At 51.3% G+C, this 19,646-nt stretch overlaps 2 protein-coding genes across 3 annotated transcripts; one reads left to right on the top strand and one right to left on the bottom strand.

Annotated features, from left to right (window-relative positions):
* Positions 1-6: 6 nt before the first annotated feature.
* DUSP3 (dual specificity phosphatase 3) lies at positions 7-8,377 on the bottom strand. Its single transcript, XM_040640553.1, has 3 exons — positions 8,194-8,377; positions 5,409-5,635; positions 7-237 (listed from the first exon to the last, which is right to left on the bottom strand). The coding sequence occupies exons 1-3, from the start codon at positions 8,316-8,318 to the stop codon at positions 32-34; spliced, it is 558 nt and encodes a 185-aa protein (XP_040496487.1). The 5' UTR covers positions 8,319-8,377; the 3' UTR covers positions 7-31.
* Positions 8,378-9,947: 1,570 nt separating this feature from the next.
* Positions 9,948-14,049, top strand: CFAP97D1 (CFAP97 domain containing 1). Of its 2 annotated transcripts, none has more exons than XM_040639870.1 (5): positions 9,948-10,071; positions 10,609-10,679; positions 10,945-11,063; positions 12,876-12,932; positions 13,468-14,049. In XM_040639870.1, exons 1-5 carry the CDS (start codon positions 9,948-9,950, stop codon positions 13,556-13,558), a joined length of 462 nt encoding a protein of 153 aa, XP_040495804.1. In that variant the 3' UTR covers positions 13,559-14,049. The 2 variants fall into 2 exon arrangements, with proteins under 2 accessions (XP_040495804.1, XP_008691743.1); XM_008693521.1 differs by lacking the exon at positions 13,468-14,049 and adding an exon at positions 12,215-12,338 and having other exon boundaries at positions 12,876-13,164.
* Positions 14,050-19,646: the final 5,597 nt, after the last annotated feature.

Raw genomic sequence — 19,646 nt, 5'->3', positions numbered from 1 at the left:
CTGCCTCTAGAGAAGAGGCAGCGGGACTGCCCTAGAGTTTCAACTTCCCCTCCTTGACTAGTTTGTCATTGAGCTGGCAGAGTTGGGCCAGGAAACCGTCGTTGGGGCCGATCTCACGGTTCTGCCTCACGACGCTCAGGGCAGACTTGACATCCATCTTCTGACGCATCATGAGGTAGGCGATAACTAGGGTGGGGGAGCGGCTGTAACCTTCCCGGCAGTGGACGAGGACCTGGCCTGAAAAAGAAATGGGGGCATATGAGCCGGCACTGGGGCCGTCCACACACGGCCTGACTCGAGTCAGAACTCTTCCCGGGAAGCGCCAACGGAAAGTACAACAAGACGCCATTGTGCACCCACCCGCATGGAAAAAGACGGAAAACACAGAGCGTCAGTGAGGGTGTGGGGAAGCAGGACTGCCGTCTGTGGCTGTGCGGGGCGGGGGGGACGTACATTAGGCGGTCACTCTGGCCAACTGGGGGGGGGCAGGAGGTACTCAAGTGGAACCCATGCAACCCCCACGGCCCAGCGGGGCGGTGCACACGTGACCACAAAAGACACGCGCCAGAATGTTCAGGGGGCGGCCCTGTTCTTCACGGCCCCGGCGGGCAGCTCCCAAAGGCCCATCGACGGCAGATACATAACGAGGAGGGGCGCCTGGGTGGCTCAGTCGGTGAAGCGGCTGCCTTCAGCTCAGGTTCCGATCCCGGGGTCCTGGGATCGAGCCCCGCCTCGGGCTCCCTGCTCAGCGGGGAGTCTCTGTGTCTCCCTCTGCTCCTACCCCTGCTCGTGCTCTCTCTCTCCCTCCCCCCCAGCAAATAATTCAATAAAATCTTTAAAAAAAAAAAGAAAGAAAGAAATCACAGAGATGACCCAAATGTCCGCCAGCAGGTGAAGGGACAAACTGAGACACATCGGCACGAAGGTCAGCATTAAACGGGAAAGAGCTCCGGCCACGTGCAGCCACACGGACGGCACACACAGCAGCCACCCTGAGACGGGCCGGGCCCAGAAAGCGAATTTATACGGAAGTGTACAAAATGTCCACTCATGTCTGGTGACAGAAAGCAGAGCAGCGGCTGCCGAGAGATGGAAGACGGAGGGGGCGGAGGGGACAGGTCACAGAGGCGCCTGAGGAAACGCCGGGGTGCGGGGCGCCGGGCGTGCTCACTACCGCGCTTGCGGTGATGGTTTCGCGGGCGTACACACAGGTCAAAACGTCAAATTGCAGGCTTTCCATACGTGTGATGTGTTGAATGTCAATTAGACCTCAACAAAGCGGTTTAAAACAATTAAAGGAACGTGCACGTCAAATACAAACACAGGGACAGAAAATCAAAACGCACAAACACACGCTCTCACGGCCCCCCCCACGGCCCATGAGGCCCTACGCAATCCAGCCCCCCCTTCTGACGTCATCTCCTCCTTTCCCTCTGTCCCTCCATGCCAGCTGGCCTCTCAGCCTACAAACCTCTTTCCCCAGGTGTCTGCTCCCCCACCCGTCCTCTCTAAAGCCACAACCCCCCCCAACTCCCAGCCCTTCTCCTTTCCTCCCTGCTTTAGTGTCCCCCCCCCCACACACACACACAGGCCAGAAATCTTTTTCACTTGTTGGCTGTCACCTTCGCCTGAAATGGGGAAGCTCCACAAGGCAGGGGTGTCCGTCTGTTTCGCTCCCCGCTGCATCCCCCGCATTTGGTGAAAGAAAGCATCACAAGTCCCAGCACACTGCATTTCCACTGGGGGGGTCCCCGGGAGCCGCAAGCCTTGGCTTCTCTCTGCCACCACCCCCTCCCACCACAGTGTTAGTTCAGGTCCCCATCACCCTCATCTCTGCCACCTCCACACCTCCAAACCAAGCTCTCGCTCTACCCTCACCACCACCAATCCACACTCCACCCAGCGGCCGGAAGGGACTTCCCAAAATTCCAGTGCAACCTGTCACCCTTTGCAGGGCTTCTAGTCTCCAAAGTGTGGCTGACAAGGCCAAGTGCACGCGGCCTTGATACCTCCCCATGGTCCTCCCCACGCCTGTGCCTCTGCACATGTCATTCCCTCTGCCTGGAACATAGTCTCTCTCTTGGCCACCTGGCAAGCTCCTACTCATCCCTTAAAACCCAAGTTCAAGTATTTCCTTTGTCAGCACAGGGATTTAGAACCAAAATCTTTGGGGCTCCTGGACGGCTCAGTTGGTTGAGCATCTGACTCTTGATTTCAGTTCATGTCATGGTCTGAGGGTCATGAGATCAAGCCCTGCACTGAGCCTCCCCTCTCCACCCCTCCTGGGGGGGGGGGAGCACATGTGCACACACAGTCTCTCTCTCTCTCTCAAATAAATAAATACATCTTTTTCTGAGAAAGAGAGAGAGAGCACATGTGTGCGTTTGCAAGCCAGGGACAGGGGCTGGGAGGTGGGGGGCAGAAGAGCCAGAGGCAGGGTTCGATCTCCCAAACCTGATCTTATGACCTGAGCCGAAACCAAGAGAAGGACACTCAACGATTGAGCCACCCAGGCGCCCCGATAAATCAATCTTAAAAAATAAAAAAGAACCAAAACCTTTGAAGTCATAGGAATGTGGGCTTAAATTTTAATTTGCTGGTTGTGATGGTTTCCTGAGTCAACTTGCCCTGTCTACGATGCCCCGTTGCTTGGTCAAACACTAGTCTACGAGGTATTCCGTGGCTGTAATTAACACCAACTATCAGTTGACCCTCAGGAAAGGAGACTGCCCTTGATCATGTGGATGGCCTCATCCAATCAGTTAAAGATCTTCAGAGCAAACGGTGAGGTTCGCTGGAGAAGAAATTCTGCCTCAAGGCTGTAATAAAGAAAGCCCGGTCCGAGTTTCCAGCCTGCCAGTCTGCCCTACACATTTCAGATCTGCCAGATCCTACAATCGCGTGAGCCAATTCCTTAAAATAAATAGTATCTACTTATTCTCCTGGGCCTGTTTTGGGGGCCAGTACATGGCTAATGAACCCTATGACGCACCTAACCCCCCATGCCTCGAGTTCCTTATCTGTGTTAACAGTACCCACTGCACAGTGTGGTTAGGGGACTGAAGCAAACATCACAGAAAGCCCTTAGGCCAGTGGCTGGCATGTGCAAGCACTCGATCGCTAACTCCCAGCCAGCGACAGGAGTCGTCTGGTGGCACCCAGTACCTTCTACGACAGCGGCCCGGCTCCATGTCACTGCTGGCCACACACAGGTCTACCCTCCTCCGCCAGACGGTGCGTCCCTTAAGGGCAAGGACTGTGGGGTATTGATTTTTGGATGCCCTACTACCTCTAGCATGCACTTGGTGCTCAATAAATGTTTGCTGACTAGCCAAGTGAATGGTTATCCACCAGTGCCTCTATCCTGCCATTATTTTGAAGGAAATCTGCTGGCCCAGAGTCAGAGTCTCTTCTGTTCCCATCACCCTACCCCCAAAACATGACTCTATTGTCCCCAAGCCTCCCAAGCAGGAAGGGGGAGTCTGCCACTCTCCTGCCCGGTCCCTCTCTAGCCAGTATACCCAAAGGATGCAGAGTGGGGCTCTCCCCGCCCAGGCCCCGGCAAGGGGACCCTCTGCAGAGCCACTGCCTCACGACCTGGAACATTCTCAGCAGCCCCCGACTCACAGAGTTGATGGGGAAGGGGAAGGTTCGACTCCCATCCTTCCAGGCCCCACCCAGATGACACCTGCTCCATAAAAGCCTCCCTTGATCAACTTCCTGACAGGAAGCGACTGCTTCCTCCTCTGAGCACGCCTGGCTCTTCCCCCTTCTCCAAAGTGATGGGCGCCTGGCTCCCCCGAGCCCTGCACCCTGTGGGAGGCCAGTGTGTCTCTGTTGACTCACTCGGCCAGTCAATCCAATCCTAGAAGCCTTTACACTTGGCATGAGAGCCCACGGAATTCATTTCTGTCACTCACTCGGGAATTATTTGCAGCGTGTCTGCTATGTGCCCAATGCTACGTCACGTGTTGGGGAGATGCACGGGACACAGTGGACCCGGCCTGAGGGCAGGCTTCATGGAAGAGAGAACACTCGGCCCAGTGCTAAAGCACAAAGTGGAGTTTGCCAGAAGACAAGGTAGGGAGAGGCAGAGAGAACTTTCCAGACTGACAGCCCATGGTGCCTCCTGCAAAGGCAGGAGGTCACAAGAGTCGAGGTCTGTTCCTAGTGGTATGGAAAGGGGAAACAAAGTCAGAAAGCTCTAAGTTCCCTGAGTGGATGACCAATCCATATACAAGAAGCAAAATTCACCCCCTTAACTGGGCCCCTCGCTCCCATCTACACAGGACCTCAGTACAGCCGGAACGGAGTGGGTGACAAGCACGAGACCGTGAAGGACCACGAAGGGCCTGACAGTAAAGTCTGCAGGCTCCCCCGGTGATAAAACGTCCCTCCTGAGCCCCAGACGCGCGATAACCAGGGTCTAGAACACACTGCTCACTGGAAATCACTTCCAGGGGGAGGCCGCTGGGCACGAGAAGCAGAGACGGGCTAGAAGCAGGGGGACAAGGCTGATGGCACCTTCACAGGGCTCACCTCCCCTGAGAAGGCTCGGGGTGGGGGAGGGAGAGGCCGGGGGAGGCAGCTTGAAGGTAAAGGCAGTTGCTGAGAGAAACGAGCTAAATGCAGAAAGGGCAGGTGGCCCGACCTGTTCCACTGATGTCTGCCCTGTGCCTTCCAGGGCTTCCCCTGGGGGCGGCCTGCCTGACTGCCGGTGCCTCAGCAGCTCTCCTTCAGTCTTAGATTTGGGAGCTGCAGGAAGCATTTACAAAGTGGCTGGACGATGTGGCCTGGGGGCCATAGCTTGCTGAGCACCAGCCTAAGCCAGTCATGGCTGCCCCATTCCCCCGGCTGGACATTCGTGTAAGCCAACTCCAGCCAGAGAGATGTGAGGGGAACCCCACTGAGGGGTTTTTCTGTGGACCCTTCTACTTGCTCTTTAAAAAGAGGAAGAGACATGAGGAAGAGACGGCTGCCGGGTCTTTTGCTGTACGTTGTCCTGCCAGGATGTGGTGACTGGGTCTGCCACCGCCATCTTGGGGCCACTAGGGGAGAGCCCGAAGGGTGGAAGGAGGGGTGGGGGGAAGCACCTCGTCCTGATGCTGCCACTGATCCACCGGCCCTAGAGCTCCTTCCCCTCAGCACTTCTTATCACGGATAAATCGTTATTGCTGAAGCTACTGGAACTGGGGGCATGGCAGGGAGTGGCTAGAAATGACCTCTCAGCCAACGTCCACTCAAACACAAGGACCCCAAGGCTGCCACTGTGAGAAAGGTCTGTACATCTTGTGTTAACGTGGGGCTTCTTGACAGGTTCCGAGACGAAGCCGGTTGTGGGCCTGTTTTCTAGAAAAACGTCTGATCAAAGCTGCCTTGCCTTGTTTCCTGGACCACAGGTGCCTTACCGTTCTTTTGAGCCAAGGCCTGGTCGATGAAGTCTGCAGCCCTTTCAAAGTAGGCGCTGAGGTTGAACTCCTGCGTGTCGTTGGCCTTGATGCCCAGGTAGGTGATGCCGGAGCCCTTGTAGAAGTTGGCGTTGGTGTTGACGTGCATGAAGGACCTGCCCTCAGCAGCATTCAGCACGTGAGTGATGCCTAGTTTCTGCAGCTTGGGGATGTCTTGAGCCACAGACCTGGACAGGAGACAACAGCAGGAGATGATTCACTGACCAACTGGCAGCCCCAAGGGGGCGGAAGATGGAGAAGATTCTAAGTCTCCTGGCAAAACAAGGAACCTTCCACGCTCGGCCCCTGCCAGCTTCCCCTCATCTTTGACTCACCTCCCTCCCTCCAGCCATATCTAATTACTAGCAGCTTCCCCAAATAGCCGGGGCGGTTTCAGGCCCGTGTTGTTCCCTCTCTCTGGAATGCCCTTCTCGAGCTTCTCCATGGACACACACCCTCTCATTTTTCACCACCCTCTGCAGTATGTCCCGATCTCCCCTCCATCCCATCTGGCATCACGCTCCCGAGCCTCTGGTGGGGGTACAGCCTCGTGGCTCAAAATGGGCTCTACAGCCAGACTGCCTGGGTCTGAATCCAGCCCTCAGACTTACCCGCCAGGTGACCTTGAGCAAGCCACTTCACCTCCTGGCGACTCAGTTTCCCTGGCAAAGGGGGATGATGCCCCCTGGGGAGGCTGTGTTGAATGAGCTGTCCTCAGACAGAGCCTGACCCTGTGGTCCGTGCTCTTCTAATGCCTGACGGTGCTTATCTGTTCTGAGGCGCAAGCTGTGGGCTCCTCGACGGAGTAACCCGCTCTGCCCCCCGGCACCTGTGACCACACCCGGCACGTAGCTGAACGACTACGTAGTGAATCAGTGGAAAACAATGAGATCAGCACATCCGAGGCAGCCTCCTTCCTTGGATTAGAAAGTACGGCAGCCCCTCCAGTCCCCCGGAGGCACCCTTTCCGCCACAGAGCACTAGCCACGTCTCCGAAGCTCTCCTGGGTGAGTGAGCACTTGGGGACCGAGTGGCGCCAACAGAACCCTGGGGGTTATAAAACATTTGATCTGAATAGTCAAAGGGCTCCTTTATTTCGTCTCCCAACAACACCCCAATTCAGACAGCAGTGTATACTTTACAAAATGCCTTCTCCGACACGACCTCGTCTGCCAGTCACAGCAGCCGTGAAGAAGCAAGGCCTGGGCTTAAGCTCCGGCCCAACAGGACGGCGGAAGGATGTGCCACGGGCTCCCGCAGACGGCGTGGTGGCCGAGCGGGGAGGAGGCCTGACGCCAGCCCTGTTCTGTCTCCCCCTCACTCGGCACCATATCCTGAGTTCTAGAAGATGAGGCTCCTACAGGCTCCTCTCTGCTGTGTGAGCCGTACGGTTCAGGGGCTTCCAATGGGCAGGAAGCAATAGGCGCTCTCTGCTGAGTGCTCCCCCCCGCCCCCCCGGCCGAGTCAAGGCCAGATTCGTTAATTGGGCAGGGGATGTGTTTTTCTACAGTGGCCTTCAGCACTGGCCACGCTGGCAGCCACCTCACAACCTCAGCTTCCACGCGGGAAGTAGGGGCAGCTGAATGTGCCAAACTGTCCGAGAGAGGAGGGTCCCCTGAGGGTGCTATAAGGCCACTTGCTGCTCGGGTGTCTGGACAGGACACTAGCCTCAGAACTTTGCAATTCCCTGAGCCCTCTGGCTGAGGCTCTGGGACCGTCTTAGCTGTCCCTGCTCACGACGCTGCCCATGGCTGCAAAACAGGGGTTGATTACAAGTAACTCTGAAGGTGAGCTCCCATTCACTTCCTTGTCCATTACGAATTCAACATTTAGCAAATCTACCATTACCATCACCATCACTATGAATGCGCACAGTGCGTGCTCCATATGCTGAATGAATGGATGCAGTGGATGAGACCCTCCCCCAAGAAGGTTGGGCGGGGACCTTCTGCATCCCTTTTAGCCTCGCGATGACTCCCGCTTTTGTGGCAGCCCGCAACAGGGTAAGCAGCAGGCTCTAGTACAGGACAGGGGACACAGACATGAACAAGTCATTGACCCTGTCCTCACAGTCCCTCAACCATTCTGGGCCACCATTTCCTCCTGGGTAAAAGGAGGGAAGGGAGTTAGTTCTGGGTTTCCAACACGCAGACCCTGGCCCATAGAGCTTAGGGCGTTGGCAAATCAAACCCTATCTGGAAGGCAGGAGAAGGAGCGAGGAAACCTCAGCCCAGCTCTCCGGATCCCTCATTTGGAGTATTTCGATTCCTTCATCTGGCCTGCCCAGCCGGGAAAGTTCCACGCCCAATCTGTGACGTCAGCCAGTTGCCATGGCAGCGAAGGCAGACATTCCGCGGTGACCTCACTGCAGAACCAGGCAGCTGTCACATGACGCGCGGGCTGGAGACCGGCTGGGTGACAGAGGGCCACCTGTTAAGTGATCACGGTAGCCCGACCCCGCCCAAAGCCGAGCCCCTAGCGGGTGGCGGCTTCGAGCCGGACGCGGGGCCGGCTGAGCGCCCCGGGATCCTGGCCCCCCGCGAGGGGGAGGACCACGCGGGGCCGGGGCGGGGTCTAGCCCCTCCGCTCCCCACCCCCCCCGCGCGGGGGCGGGCGGCGACTCCAGCCCCTGCCCGGCCCCCGCTCTGCTCCCGGAGGGCGACCACGCCCCGCACCCCCCCCCCGCACGCCCGCGACGCCCCCACCCCGGCTTTCGGGTGGGCGGGGCGCCCCAGCGGCGACTCACGCGTTGCCCACGTAGATCCTGGGGGTGACCTCGTTGCAGGGCTGGCTCGGCAGGCTGTAGCAGCCGCTGCCGTCCGACAGCAGGTCGTTGAGATCCTGCACCGAGAGCTCGAACGGGCCCGACATGGCGGCGGCCGGGCCCTGCACGCCGGGGCAGCAGCCTGCGAGGGGAGAGCCGCCGGGTCAGCTGGGCGGGGGCTCCCGAGCCGGGACCCGCCCCATCCCGCCCCGGAGGCGGGCCCGCCGGGCGCGGGAAAAGGCGGAGCGCGGACCGTCGGCGCGCTCAGCTCCCCGCAGGAAGGCGCGCCGCCGGGGGCCGCGCGGACGCTCCGGGGGCCCCGGGCTTGTCCCCCTCGGCGGAGATGACGTCAGCCGGGAGTTTCGGGGGTCCTCGGCCCACTCCCAGCTGAGGCCTTTTCTGCATCATTATAAACGGGGAAGTGCAGTAACTTCATTGGATTAAACGCAGAGCGCAATAAATGTTCCCGCTGAACGGAGTACCAGGTGTCGCTTAGTTTTTGCAGGATTACCGGGACACCCGATTCCGCCTGTGAGCTGATCTGCCTGCTGCGGAGCAGCGGCATTGACATCACCCGGGAGCTGGTCGGAAATGCAAAATCTCTGTCCCAGCCCTGCTGAATGAGAATGTGCATTTTACAGCCCCCCCCCCCCCGCCCCCGGCGATCCTTACAAAGATTAAAGGTTGAGAAGCCCAACTCTGAGGCCCGTTTCTTCCAGCATTGACTGAGAGCCAGCATCAGGCTTCAAAGCTTAGACTCTGTGCAGCCAGGCTTGGCATTCGGACCCTGGCAAATTAACCTCTGAGCCTGTTTGCTGGGGGGGAGGAGGGGGGAAGGGGGGAATTCTAGGACCTAACTCCTAGCGTTATTGAAGGATTAAATGTGACACTCAAGGAAAGCCCCCAGCACCGTAGAATGAGCACTCAGTAGGTGTTCTGCCTCTCCATCAGCCAATGTGATAGCACCTACTAGGTGCTACTGCACCTGTCCTAGCGTGCAGATGAATCAGGCTCCTTTGCAGCCCTCCCAGGAGCGGCTGCCAGCCCACCATGAGCCATATTAGTGTTTCATTTGCTGAAATCCCACTAAAAGCAGAAGACAGTCTCTGTCCTCCCCCACTGCCGATGGCAGATTCCCACCCCACCCCCACTCCTCCAAAAACCAAATGTCTGAGGAATTCAGGAAACCCCCCATCCTGAGCCCAGCCCTGCCACTAACTTGGTTCTTGCACAGCAGAGCAGGCTGGTGCTTTGGACTTCAGTTTCTTCATCTGTAAAATGAAGAAATTGGATGAGATTCTCATTAAGGTCATCTTTCACCTCCCCCCAAAACTTGTGGTCTCGCACCTCCAGAAGATCCATTGTGGTAGGGACTCCTTAGCTTACAGCTGAAGGTGTGTAACCGCGGTTGGACTTCTCCACCCCAGCCCCCACCTCCCAGCCGGTGCCTTCCCACCCTTCCCAGCACACCACACCTTTGCCCCCTGGTGTTGGTGGCACCCGCCCGCCAGGCAGGTGAGAGAGGTTCCGAGTCTTGCCCCTCATCTTGATTTGGACCTGAGCTTTCCAACAGAAGCCCAGGGATAGCCAGACACACTCTGCCACTGCTCTTCCCTCCCCAAGACCGGTCCCTGATGTCATAACAGGGTAACTATGACAACCTGTCATGGGGACCGCTAAGTACCTCACAGAGGAGCCTGGGTGCCTCATTTCTGAAGTGAGACTAGGAAGAGAAGATGAACAATTCCCTGGATTATCTAGCCTACCCTGTAATCGTCTCTAATCACAGACAGAGCACAACCTTCAGGAAGAAACTAGACTTTGGCCACTACATATTTCACAAGAATAGAATACAAATAGGTATGTGGGCCGGTGGGGCGGGACACTGCAATTAGGGGTTCTGGAAGGGTCCACCTCAGAGATAGCAACAGTAAACCAGACCAGTACACAGCTTTGTGATGATATGGCCTTATCTGCTGGGTTGGGTCAAGAGGAGGTTGGCGTCAGTGACAAAATTCATCTTTCGCCAGGAGATCAATGGGTGGAAACGCTCACTTAAACTTCAAAGCCAGAGTAAGCTAGAGACAGGGTAGGACTCCAGCTCCCAGCAGGCTAGTCTTACTGGGCACGGATGGGAGAGACTCCTTCATTGGATGCAAAGGACATTTATCTCTGTTTTACTTGTTCTGGTCCTCGCATGCTGTCATTTGTGCTAAAAGCTCTTCAAAGATATCGGTTTGGGAAATGAAACTAACCTGAACTTCCTGAACTGGAGTGAGGTCAGAATTCAAACCCATCGTGTTTATTAGTCGGGGCCGTCGTCTAGAATGCGAGCGGGTTTTCCGAGGTAGCTAAGAGGACCCCCGCGTGGTAACGTGGCTCTCCTTTATCCTCTAGTGAAGCCTACTGTGGATACCAAACCTCCAATGGCACACACACATCACATTCTAAAACTGAGCAAACTACAGGTATTTGTTCGCCATCTCCGGATATACTTGGTTGATTTTCATCTATGTCCTGAAGAGGTCCAGTTGCCTAGAGCCGTATAAATACCCTCCTCACCCAGAGATTTGTTAAGACTCCCGGCCCTTTGCACACCGCCCATCCCTACGCTCTCCTCCCAGTCTCCACTGCGGCCCTCGATTTGCCCCTTTCCCACCATCCCAGAGGAGGGCGATGCGGAGTGTTTGGGTGTTGGACGATGTCACCATGGTGGGGCGCGGTTTCTTACAGGGTGAACAAAAGCGAATCGACAAAATCGAATATGAAAACAAGCAACTGTGTCAGAAAATCGCAAATGCCCATCGTGGCCCTGCCAAGGTGGATTGCTGGAATGAATATCTTTCCAAGAGGTAGTGTTCTTTCTCATCTCTTCATCTTTGGAAAGTCCCCTTGTTGGGTTTTAGCGCGAGGTTCTCCTGAGCAGGCGGTGTGCTGGAGGGAAGCTATCTTGATGGGCACCCAGAGAAGCCAGGGAAGGAGGATGAAAACTACTCAAAACTGGGAACTTTCTCTAGCGGCAAAGAGCTAACTTTTATTGCATCTAAAAGACTTTGTGGAGTCCTATTCAGAGTTTGTCACAAGAAAACATTGCACGCTTTCGTAAAATGGTGACCATAGCTGAGACTACGACACAGCATTCTTTTTTTTTTTTTTTAAGATTTTATTTATTTATTTGACAGAGAGAGACAGCGAAAGAGGGAACACAAGCAGGGGGAGTGGGAGAGGAAGAAGCAGGCTCCCAGTGGAGGAGCCCGATGTGAGGCTCGATCCCAGGACTCTGGGATCACGCCCTGAGCTGAAGGCAGACACTTAACGACTGAGCCACCCAGGCACCCCTATGACACAGCATTCTTAAGAATCGGTTCCTCAAATATTTCGTGAGGAACTTCTATGTGCTAAGTGCTATGACTACAAAGATGAAATGAGATATATATGTTTCCTAGCCTCAAAAAACTCAAGACCTGTTAGGGGAGAGATTTCTGTAAATAATAATGCCGTATAGACAAGGCTACAAAAGAAGTGTGTGCGAGGGAAAGAATTGGGGGGCGGGTTGTAGGAGACCTTGTCAAGGTGCCTTTCCTATATCCTTGTATGTCTGAAACCATTGAAAGGTGAGATGAGGTGACGCAGAACTTGTCACCAGCCTTTTGTGATATGTCCGTAGGCGAGACCTTCCCCATCATATAAACCAGACATTCTCAGTCCTGGTTTCACATCATAATTCCTGGGGTGTTTTACAAAAGGCCAATGTCCAAGCTGCACCCAGAGCAATAACACAGAATCTTCTAGTGGACGTCAGGATTGAGAACCAGTGATACAAACCTTGCCAGTGCTGTGCGTGGACCCCAGAGCATAGTCTAGTTCAACAGCTGTAGGGAGTCTCAGGGCTCAGCGGGAAAGTCTGTTCCTTGCACTTAAGCAGCCTGAGTTTATGACATCAGGACTTCATCCGAGAGGGGAGTTTTATTCTTCAACCATCTCAGGATTTTGTGTTTTTCAGCTTAAACAGAGAAACAAGGAACCGGGAACTAGTGAGAATCACTGTGGAAAACCAGGGCATTCTGAAGAGGCTTGGTGATCGCAAACCCCACTATGACCGCAGGTTGTCCGAGATGGACTGGCAGGCACGTGGCTACTCTGTCCTCCTCCCTCGCGCCCACGCAGTTCGTCTGTGTTCAGAGTAGAGTCAGTCTCAGAAGAGACCCCTAAGCGGCTGAGGGAGAGATCGTGCAAAATGCAGCAATTGGTTAAAAAAGAAAGAAAGAAAGAAAGAAAAGAAACCACCCAAAGCAAACAAAACTAATGACAGGAGCGAACCATCCAGGAGCTAATCCATTTGCTCCTTGGGTAGCAAAGCCGTCCTGTGTCAGTTTCAGAAACTATCTGATAGCATCTTCCCTCGAGCTTTAATTCATTAAAAAAAGACTGAATGTACAAGCAAAGAGGAGGAAGGGTACACGACTTCGTTCATTTAGGAATGACCCTTCAAGAAGGAAAAAAAGAAAAAAGCCTTCTGGCAGTGTTTTGAAAAAAAAAAAAAAAAACCCACTCCCTGGCTTTGGTCTGTAAGGCTTTTCTAAGCCAGCCTTAGGAGCTAGACCTTAACTTTAGCACCAGCCCCGTGGCATTGACCTAAATCTTTCTGATTTTTTCCCTTCAAGAATTCAAGGCGCTATATCAAAAATACAACAAGATATCTTCTCTCCCGAGATGGATAGGTATGTCTTAACATGGCTGCTTCTTACTGGGAAATACAGTGATCACGGTTGATAGCAAAGCCCTAAGAACTTAGATGGAACACAAGGGACCCAGATAAAGGGATGGCTTTTTGCCCTCCTGTAATATAAGGGAACTTAGAGCTCTCTGTTTCCTCTCTCCAAACGAGGAGGAAATGGTTGGCTTTTGTCATTAGCTTTGAGTCTTTACATTAGTCTAAGGGGAAGTGATTTTTTCCAGTAAGATACAAACAGGAGGTCTCGTGGCTTTAATGTTGTGCCAAAGTTACATTACAGGTCTCTGTCACTATTCAAGTCCTGTTGTGTTGGCATTTTGTATTATTTAACATTATTAGTAATGACTAAGTTGTGTGTGTGTGTGTGTGCGCGCGTGTGTGTGTGTGTGTGTGTGTGTGTGTGTGTGTGTGTGTTGTCGTCCCTGGGGAGAAGGATAAATGGACACTCAGGCTTTCCGAAGAATCGTTTCATATAATTGATGTTTCTCCATTTCTCTCCCTCTCCTCTCCCTGGATACAAGGTTACTCACCATGGAAAAGATACAAGAAAAAGCCCTAGGATTTCTTAGCTGCTTAGAATTTCAAGACACTTCCAAGTGGCTGAATGCTTAATCTTAGGATGCTAAAATAAAGCTTGGAACATAAAATGAGTAAGTTACCTTGAAAGTACCCAAAGGCTTTAAGTCCCACCCTCAAAGAGAGACAGAGCGGGGCAGGCAGAAGGGAGGAGGCAACAAGCATTTTTATTTGGGGCAATGAAAAGAAGTTTCTATGAGAGAGTAAGAGAGAGAAACACCTTAAAAAAAAAAAACATACGCCATCGCCACCATCCTAGAGGGGACGAAGGTGGGGTAAGATGACCCAGCCCCAAGCACAGCTCTGTCAAAACGGAAAACAGAAGCACGTGATAAGATTAAGGCTCAGACAGCACAGAGAACAAATGCCATTAGTCTCTCTGTGAATACACAGCATTGGAAAAGAATGCTTCATTGATGTTTCCGTGTACTCCGTTCATTATAGGGGCAGCCACAGGGAAAGTGTCAAACATATCTCAAAACATGTGGCAAGACAATGCTGCATGACTGCTACGACTGGTCGTGCTGGGTTTGAGCCTGACTTTTTAAGCTTTTTATATTGAAAGAGCGTAAATCTTAAGTGTTCTCATCACGAATAAATAAACTTTTTATTTTAAAATCATTAGATTCACAGGAAGCTGCAAATAAATGTACGGGGGTGGGGGGAGGCTCCCGTACCCTTCACCCAGCTTCCCCCAAAGTTCGCATCTTATGTAACCGTAATACGGTATCAGACCCAGAGGCTGACGTTGGTACAATCCATAAGAGTGTATGCAGATTTGGCCACTGATACATGCACTCGTGTGTGTGCGTGTGTAGCTCTATGTAATGTTATCACGTGTAGCTCTGGTAACTACAGTCACATTCGAGATACATAGTTGACCGTACCATCATCCGAAGCCCCTGCTTCCTCCCATTCCTAACCCCCGGCCCCTGGCAGTCACTCATCTGTTTCCCATCTCTGTAATTACGTCATTTCACGAGTCTTACGTAAATGGGATCATGTGGTATTTATCCATTCTTCTGAGACTGGCTTTTTAAAATTCCACCTAATTTCCTTGCCATTCATCCAAGTTGTGTACATCAAAAGTTCCTTCCTTGGGGCGTGGGTGGCACAGCAGTTAAGCGTCTGCCTTCGGCTCAGGGCGTGATCCCGGCGTTCTGGGATCGAGCCCCACATCAGGCTCCTCTGCTGGGAGCCTGCTTCTTCCTCTCCCACTCCCCCTGCTTGTGTTCTCTCTCTCGCTGGCTGTCTCTATCTCTGTCAGATAAATAAATAAAATCTTTAAAAAAAAAACAAAAACAAAAGCTCATTCCTTTGTACTGCTGGGTAGTATTCCGCGGTATAAATGTCCCAGTTTGTTTAACCATCTACCTGTTGAAGACATTTGGGTAGTTTCTAGCTTTTTGGACTATTATGAATAAAGCAGCTATGAATATTTGTTACAAGTTTCATGGAAGTAAGTTTAATTTCTCTGGGATAAACACTTGAGAGTACAATTGCCGGGTTGTATGGGAAGCCCATTTTAAAGGGAACCACAAATCTATTTCCAGAGTGGCTTCTACCATTTACATTTCTGCAGTGGATGAGTGATCCGGTTTCCCCACATCCTCACCAGCATTTGATATTTTTCATTTTAGCCATTCCAATATGTGCACAGTGACATCTCATATGGTCTTAATCTGCATTTCTCTAGTGATTAATGAAGTTGAACATCTTTCGTAGGCTTACTTGTCATCTGGATATCCTCTTGTGTGAAATGTCTGTGAATATCTTTTGCCCATTTCCTAACTGGACCGTTCATTTTTTTAATATTGAATTTTGAGAGCTCTTTATATATTCTAATCCTTTGTTGGATATGTGATCTGCAAAATATTTCTCCCAGTCTGTAATGTCTTTTCTTCCTCTTAACATAGTCTTTCATAGAGCAAAGTATTTTAGTTTTGATGACATCCAGTTTATCAATGATGAAACTGTTCTGTGTTTTGACCATATCGATGTCAATATCCTGGTGACATTGTGCCATAATTTTACCATGTGCTATCCCTGGGGAAACAGGGTAAAGGGCACACAGGATCTCTACCTATGTTATTTCTTACACCCATGTAAATCTACAATTATCTCAAAATAAAAACTTTAAAGAATAAATCAACATGTCCAATTACAAATTCATTATTAACTGGTTCCAGTTTATGTCAGGTTGAGGAATCACCTCAATCTAGGTTCTTCCTCTTGGGGCGCCTGGGTAGCACAGTCGTTAGGCATCTGCCTTCGGCTCAGGGCGTGATCCCGGCGTTCCGGGATCAAGTCCTGCATCAGGCTCCTCCGCTGGGAGCCTGCTTCTTCCTCTCCCACTCGCCCTGCTTGTGTTCCCTCTCCCGCTGGCTGTCTCTCTCTCTGTCAAATAAATAAATAAATAATCTTAAAAAAAAATTCTTCCTCTAGACGTACAGGTTAGAAACCTTAGGGTCATCTTTACTACCTCTCTTTCTCCTTCTCCCTGAGTGCATAATTTCTTTTCTTTTTTAATTTTTAAAAAAGATTTTATTTATTTGAGAGAGAGAGAGCACGAGAGAGGAGAGGGGCAGAGGGAGAGGCCTTCCCCACTGAGCAGGGAGCCCGATGTGGGACTCTACCCCGGGACCCCAAGATCATGACCTGAGCCGAAGTCAGACGCTTAACCAGCTGAGCCATTTAACCGCTGAGCTTAACCAGCACCCCCAGCCCTGGCTACATATTTTCAACCCAGCACCCCTACTGCTTAACATCTGCATGTGCTACTGTGAGTTTCCCTTCATCTGAGAATGTCTTCATTTCCCTTTCGTTCCTTAAGGATAATTTCATCACATACAGAATTCAAGATTGATGGTTCTTTGCTCTCAGTACTCTATAAATATTGCGTGACTTCTGTCTGCCTCCATAGTTTCCTTTATAGGCAATACGAAAATAGAACTCGAATTGGTGTTCCTTCCTGGTTGTTTCTCCCTGTTTTTCAGATTTTTTCTTAGTCTTTAGTTTTCAGATTAATTAGGATGTGTCTTGTGGATTTCTTTGGTCTTAACCAACTTGGAGTTTATCAGCTTCTTGAATCTGTAGGTTTCTATCTTTCACCAAATTTGGGGAGTTTTCAGTCATTATTCTTTGAATACTTTTCAGTTCCGCATTTCCCCTCTCCTTCCAGGATTCTGATGATACAAACATCGGTCTTTTGTTATTGTCTCATGGGTCCCTGATCCTTTTCTTTCTTTTTTTTTTTTCTTCTTCCAGTCTGTGGTTCAGATTAAATTCAATTGATCTGTCCTTAAGTACCCTGATTTGATCTTCTGTCATTTCCACTCAACTACTGAGTTCATCCAAGTTTTACCTTTCACAATAATTTTTCATTTCTATATTTTCCATTTGGTTCTTTCTCATAACTTCTATTTTTTTGCTAAGATTATCCAATTCAAGAGAATTCGCAATTGCTTGTTGAAGCATTTTTATTACAAGTGCTTTAAAATCCTTGTGAGATAAATTCTGACATCTGAATCATATCAGTGTTGGTATAGTTGGTTGTCTTTTCTTTACATTGTTGTTTTCCTGGTTTGGGGTATAATGAATGATTTTCTGTGCATCCTGGACATTTGGGTTATTAGGTTAGGGATCTTTTAATTCTATTTACATCTGTTTTAGCAGGTAGGAGCCCTATTCAGGTGTAGTGTATTGTTCTTGGTTCTTTTATGGGTTTTAGTTCCAATGGAAATTCATTTCTCTTTCTCTCTCTCTCTTTTTTTTTTTTTAGTTTTATGGTTTTACTAACACAAATACGACATACATAGAAGCTGTCTGTCTTTTCGTTTTCTTCACTGTGCAGCCTGGCATTGAGATCGGCGGCTCTGACGGCCAACTGGGCTAGTCTTTCCACAATGGCTTTGCAGTGCTTGGAGGAGACATTGTGAGCGATCTCTGCACAGTGAGATTTTTGCACATCAACAGCACTTCCAGCTCCTTGACATCGGGACTAGAGACTTACTTCTGGAAGCCACTGGGCAGCATGTGCTTTGTTTCCTTGTTGCTCCTGTAACCAGTGCTGGGCATCACGATCTGGTCCTTGAATCTTCTGTGCACCCTACTGTCGATGCTTCTGGGTTTCCGCCAGTTGCTCTTAGTTTTGACATGCCGGTCTGACGGGTGCTGATGAACTTCTGGTCCTCTTGTTAACCATTCGGGCTTCACCAGAGGGCTGAGGGCAGCCATGATGCTGAGTAAGAAAGAGATGGCTGCCATGAAGGCAGGCAGTGCCCAGGAGGAGATGGCGGTGTGTGGTTTTCTGAGCCCCTGCAATACTGTTCTGGTCTGCGTTGCTCTCTGGGTGCTGCTGGGGTGCCCACTCGCTCCCTGCTGGTGTCTTCTGTGGTGTCAGAAGGTGCTTCCCTGGATTGCGTGGTGTTGCTGGGCCACCTTCTGCGGAGGGGCAGACAGACGCCGCTGCCACCGTATGGAGGGCAGGGAGGCTCAGGGCTTTTGCTGCTGCTGGGAACGGATTGGGCCACTTGCTGGCGCCCTGGTGCGAAACTAGGGTGGGGGCTCCCCATAGGTCTCTACTGGACTCCCTGTCCTTTGGCCGAGAAACCAAGCTTTCCTTTCTTTTTTCTTCTTTTTTTCCCCCCTTCTTCGTCTGTGCCTGTTGGTGGTTCTGGGTTGCGGGCCCCTTCAGAGCTTAATCCAGGGTGTATGGGAGATGAAAAGAAAACCCAAGAAACTCACCACGTTATTGCTCCTCAAGTCCCGAGGTCCCTAGCCAGCCCACCATCGTCTTCCTTTCTTTTTCTTTTTATATATTTTATTTACTTATTTGAGACAGAGAGCACACAAGTGGGGGCAAGGGGAGGAGCAGAGGGAGAGGGAGGAGACTCCCTGCTGAGTACAGAGCCCGATGTGGGACTCCATCCCAGGACCCTGGGATCATGACCTGAGCTGAAGGCAGACGCTTAACCGACTGAGCCACCCAGGCACCACCCCGCCCCAACCATCGTCTTCTAGCTTTCAGAGTCCTTTTCTCGCTGTTTTTAAACTTCTGAGTTTGTAGTTGTACTTAGTGGAGAGAAGGAAAACATGATCGTACACGATCTTGTTCTGAAACCACAAGCCTGCCTTTTAAAGGAAGCAATAGTTTGAGACTATATTCAAAGGGCAAGAAAAAAAAATAGAGTAAGAAACTGCCCCACATCCACTCCCCCCGGACAAATGCTTATTGATTCTGACCTGGATTGGGCTTTGTGCTTGTGCTGGTGTGCTGTCATTAAATAAATCACCAAGGGCTATCGCTTCGGTATGCGTGATTGCTGTGACTTGGTGGCATCCGGGATGACGCTGGATAAGTGGATGTAAAATTGTGAGAGGCTACACGTCTTGATGCATGTATTCAAACGTACAAGGGTAAAAGCACAACTGGCTGATGTTTATCGTAGCTGAGCAGCGCCTGAAGGATGGATGCTTGTAAGTTTCTTAAACCCCGCTCCTGCAGAGTGGAGTGGACGGCAGAGGAGCTTACAAATTGCTGGATCGAGGATGACAAATAGGATTAATTCATTTGCTAACTCCACTCAATTGATCCTGGATACTTTGTCCTGAGAGATCCAAAAGCCATGCCTAGAGTTAGCAGGCGTGTCCCGTCCCATGAGTCCTGTTTGCTGTGGGTATAAGAATGGGCGGTGGCAGCGGATATGCCCCACCCATTGAACATCCGCGATCTAGAAAAGTCCTCTGGAGCGCCCATTCTTTTTGTAGACACAGAACTGACCTGAATTTGAAGACCCACGGAGGAAAAAAAAAAGAAAAGGTGTATCTTGAGGGGTATGTCATAAAGAGATTTCTTGGTGTGGGGGCCCAGAGTGATGGACTTTTGCCAAGATTTTGCCCTGGGGCTCAGAACGTATGTAGTTCTAGCTGGAATGGGACTTGGCGTGGCATTTACACACATGCCACCAATATCTATGTGTAAACACGTGCAGGTTTTTTTAATTTTAAACAAGACTTTTCTGCTTTTTACAAAGAGTATAAACACTTTAAAGATGACCTTTGTCTCTGGGGCCCTACCCATTCTACTCTCGCAGGCCAACCGCAGATAACAGCTTATCTCAGG

The sequence above is a fragment of the Ursus maritimus genome, unplaced genomic scaffold (genome assembly GCF_017311325.1).
Source record: "Ursus maritimus isolate PB19 unplaced genomic scaffold, ASM1731132v1 scaffold_24, whole genome shotgun sequence".
Taxonomy (NCBI): Eukaryota; Metazoa; Chordata; class Mammalia; order Carnivora; family Ursidae; genus Ursus; species Ursus maritimus.
Note: the sequence above shows the minus strand (reverse complement) of the source record. Positions and strands in the feature narration are given on the sequence as shown.

Excerpts from the sequence above, each read along its gene's own strand:
- DUSP3 (XM_040640553.1), bottom strand. The coding sequence starts at position 8,318 with ATGTCGGGCCCGTTCGAGCTCTCGGTGCAGGATCTCAACGACCTGCTG. Across the intron at positions 5,636-8,193 it reads AGGATCTACGTGGGCAACGC|GTCTGTGGCTCAAGACATCC; the intron begins GTGAGTCGCCGC and ends TCTCCTGTCCAG. Across the intron at positions 238-5,408 it reads GGCCTTGGCTCAAAAGAACG|GCCAGGTCCTCGTCCACTGC; the intron begins GTAAGGCACCTG and ends TTTCTTTTTCAG.
- CFAP97D1 (XM_008693521.1), top strand. The coding sequence starts at position 9,948 with ATGAACAATTCCCTGGATTATCTAGCCTACCCTGTAATCGTCTCTAAT. Across the intron at positions 11,064-12,214 it reads AATGAATATCTTTCCAAGAG|CTTAAACAGAGAAACAAGGA; the intron begins GTAGTGTTCTTT and ends TGTGTTTTTCAG. Across the intron at positions 12,339-12,875 it reads TGTCCGAGATGGACTGGCAG|AATTCAAGGCGCTATATCAA; the intron begins GCACGTGGCTAC and ends TTTCCCTTCAAG.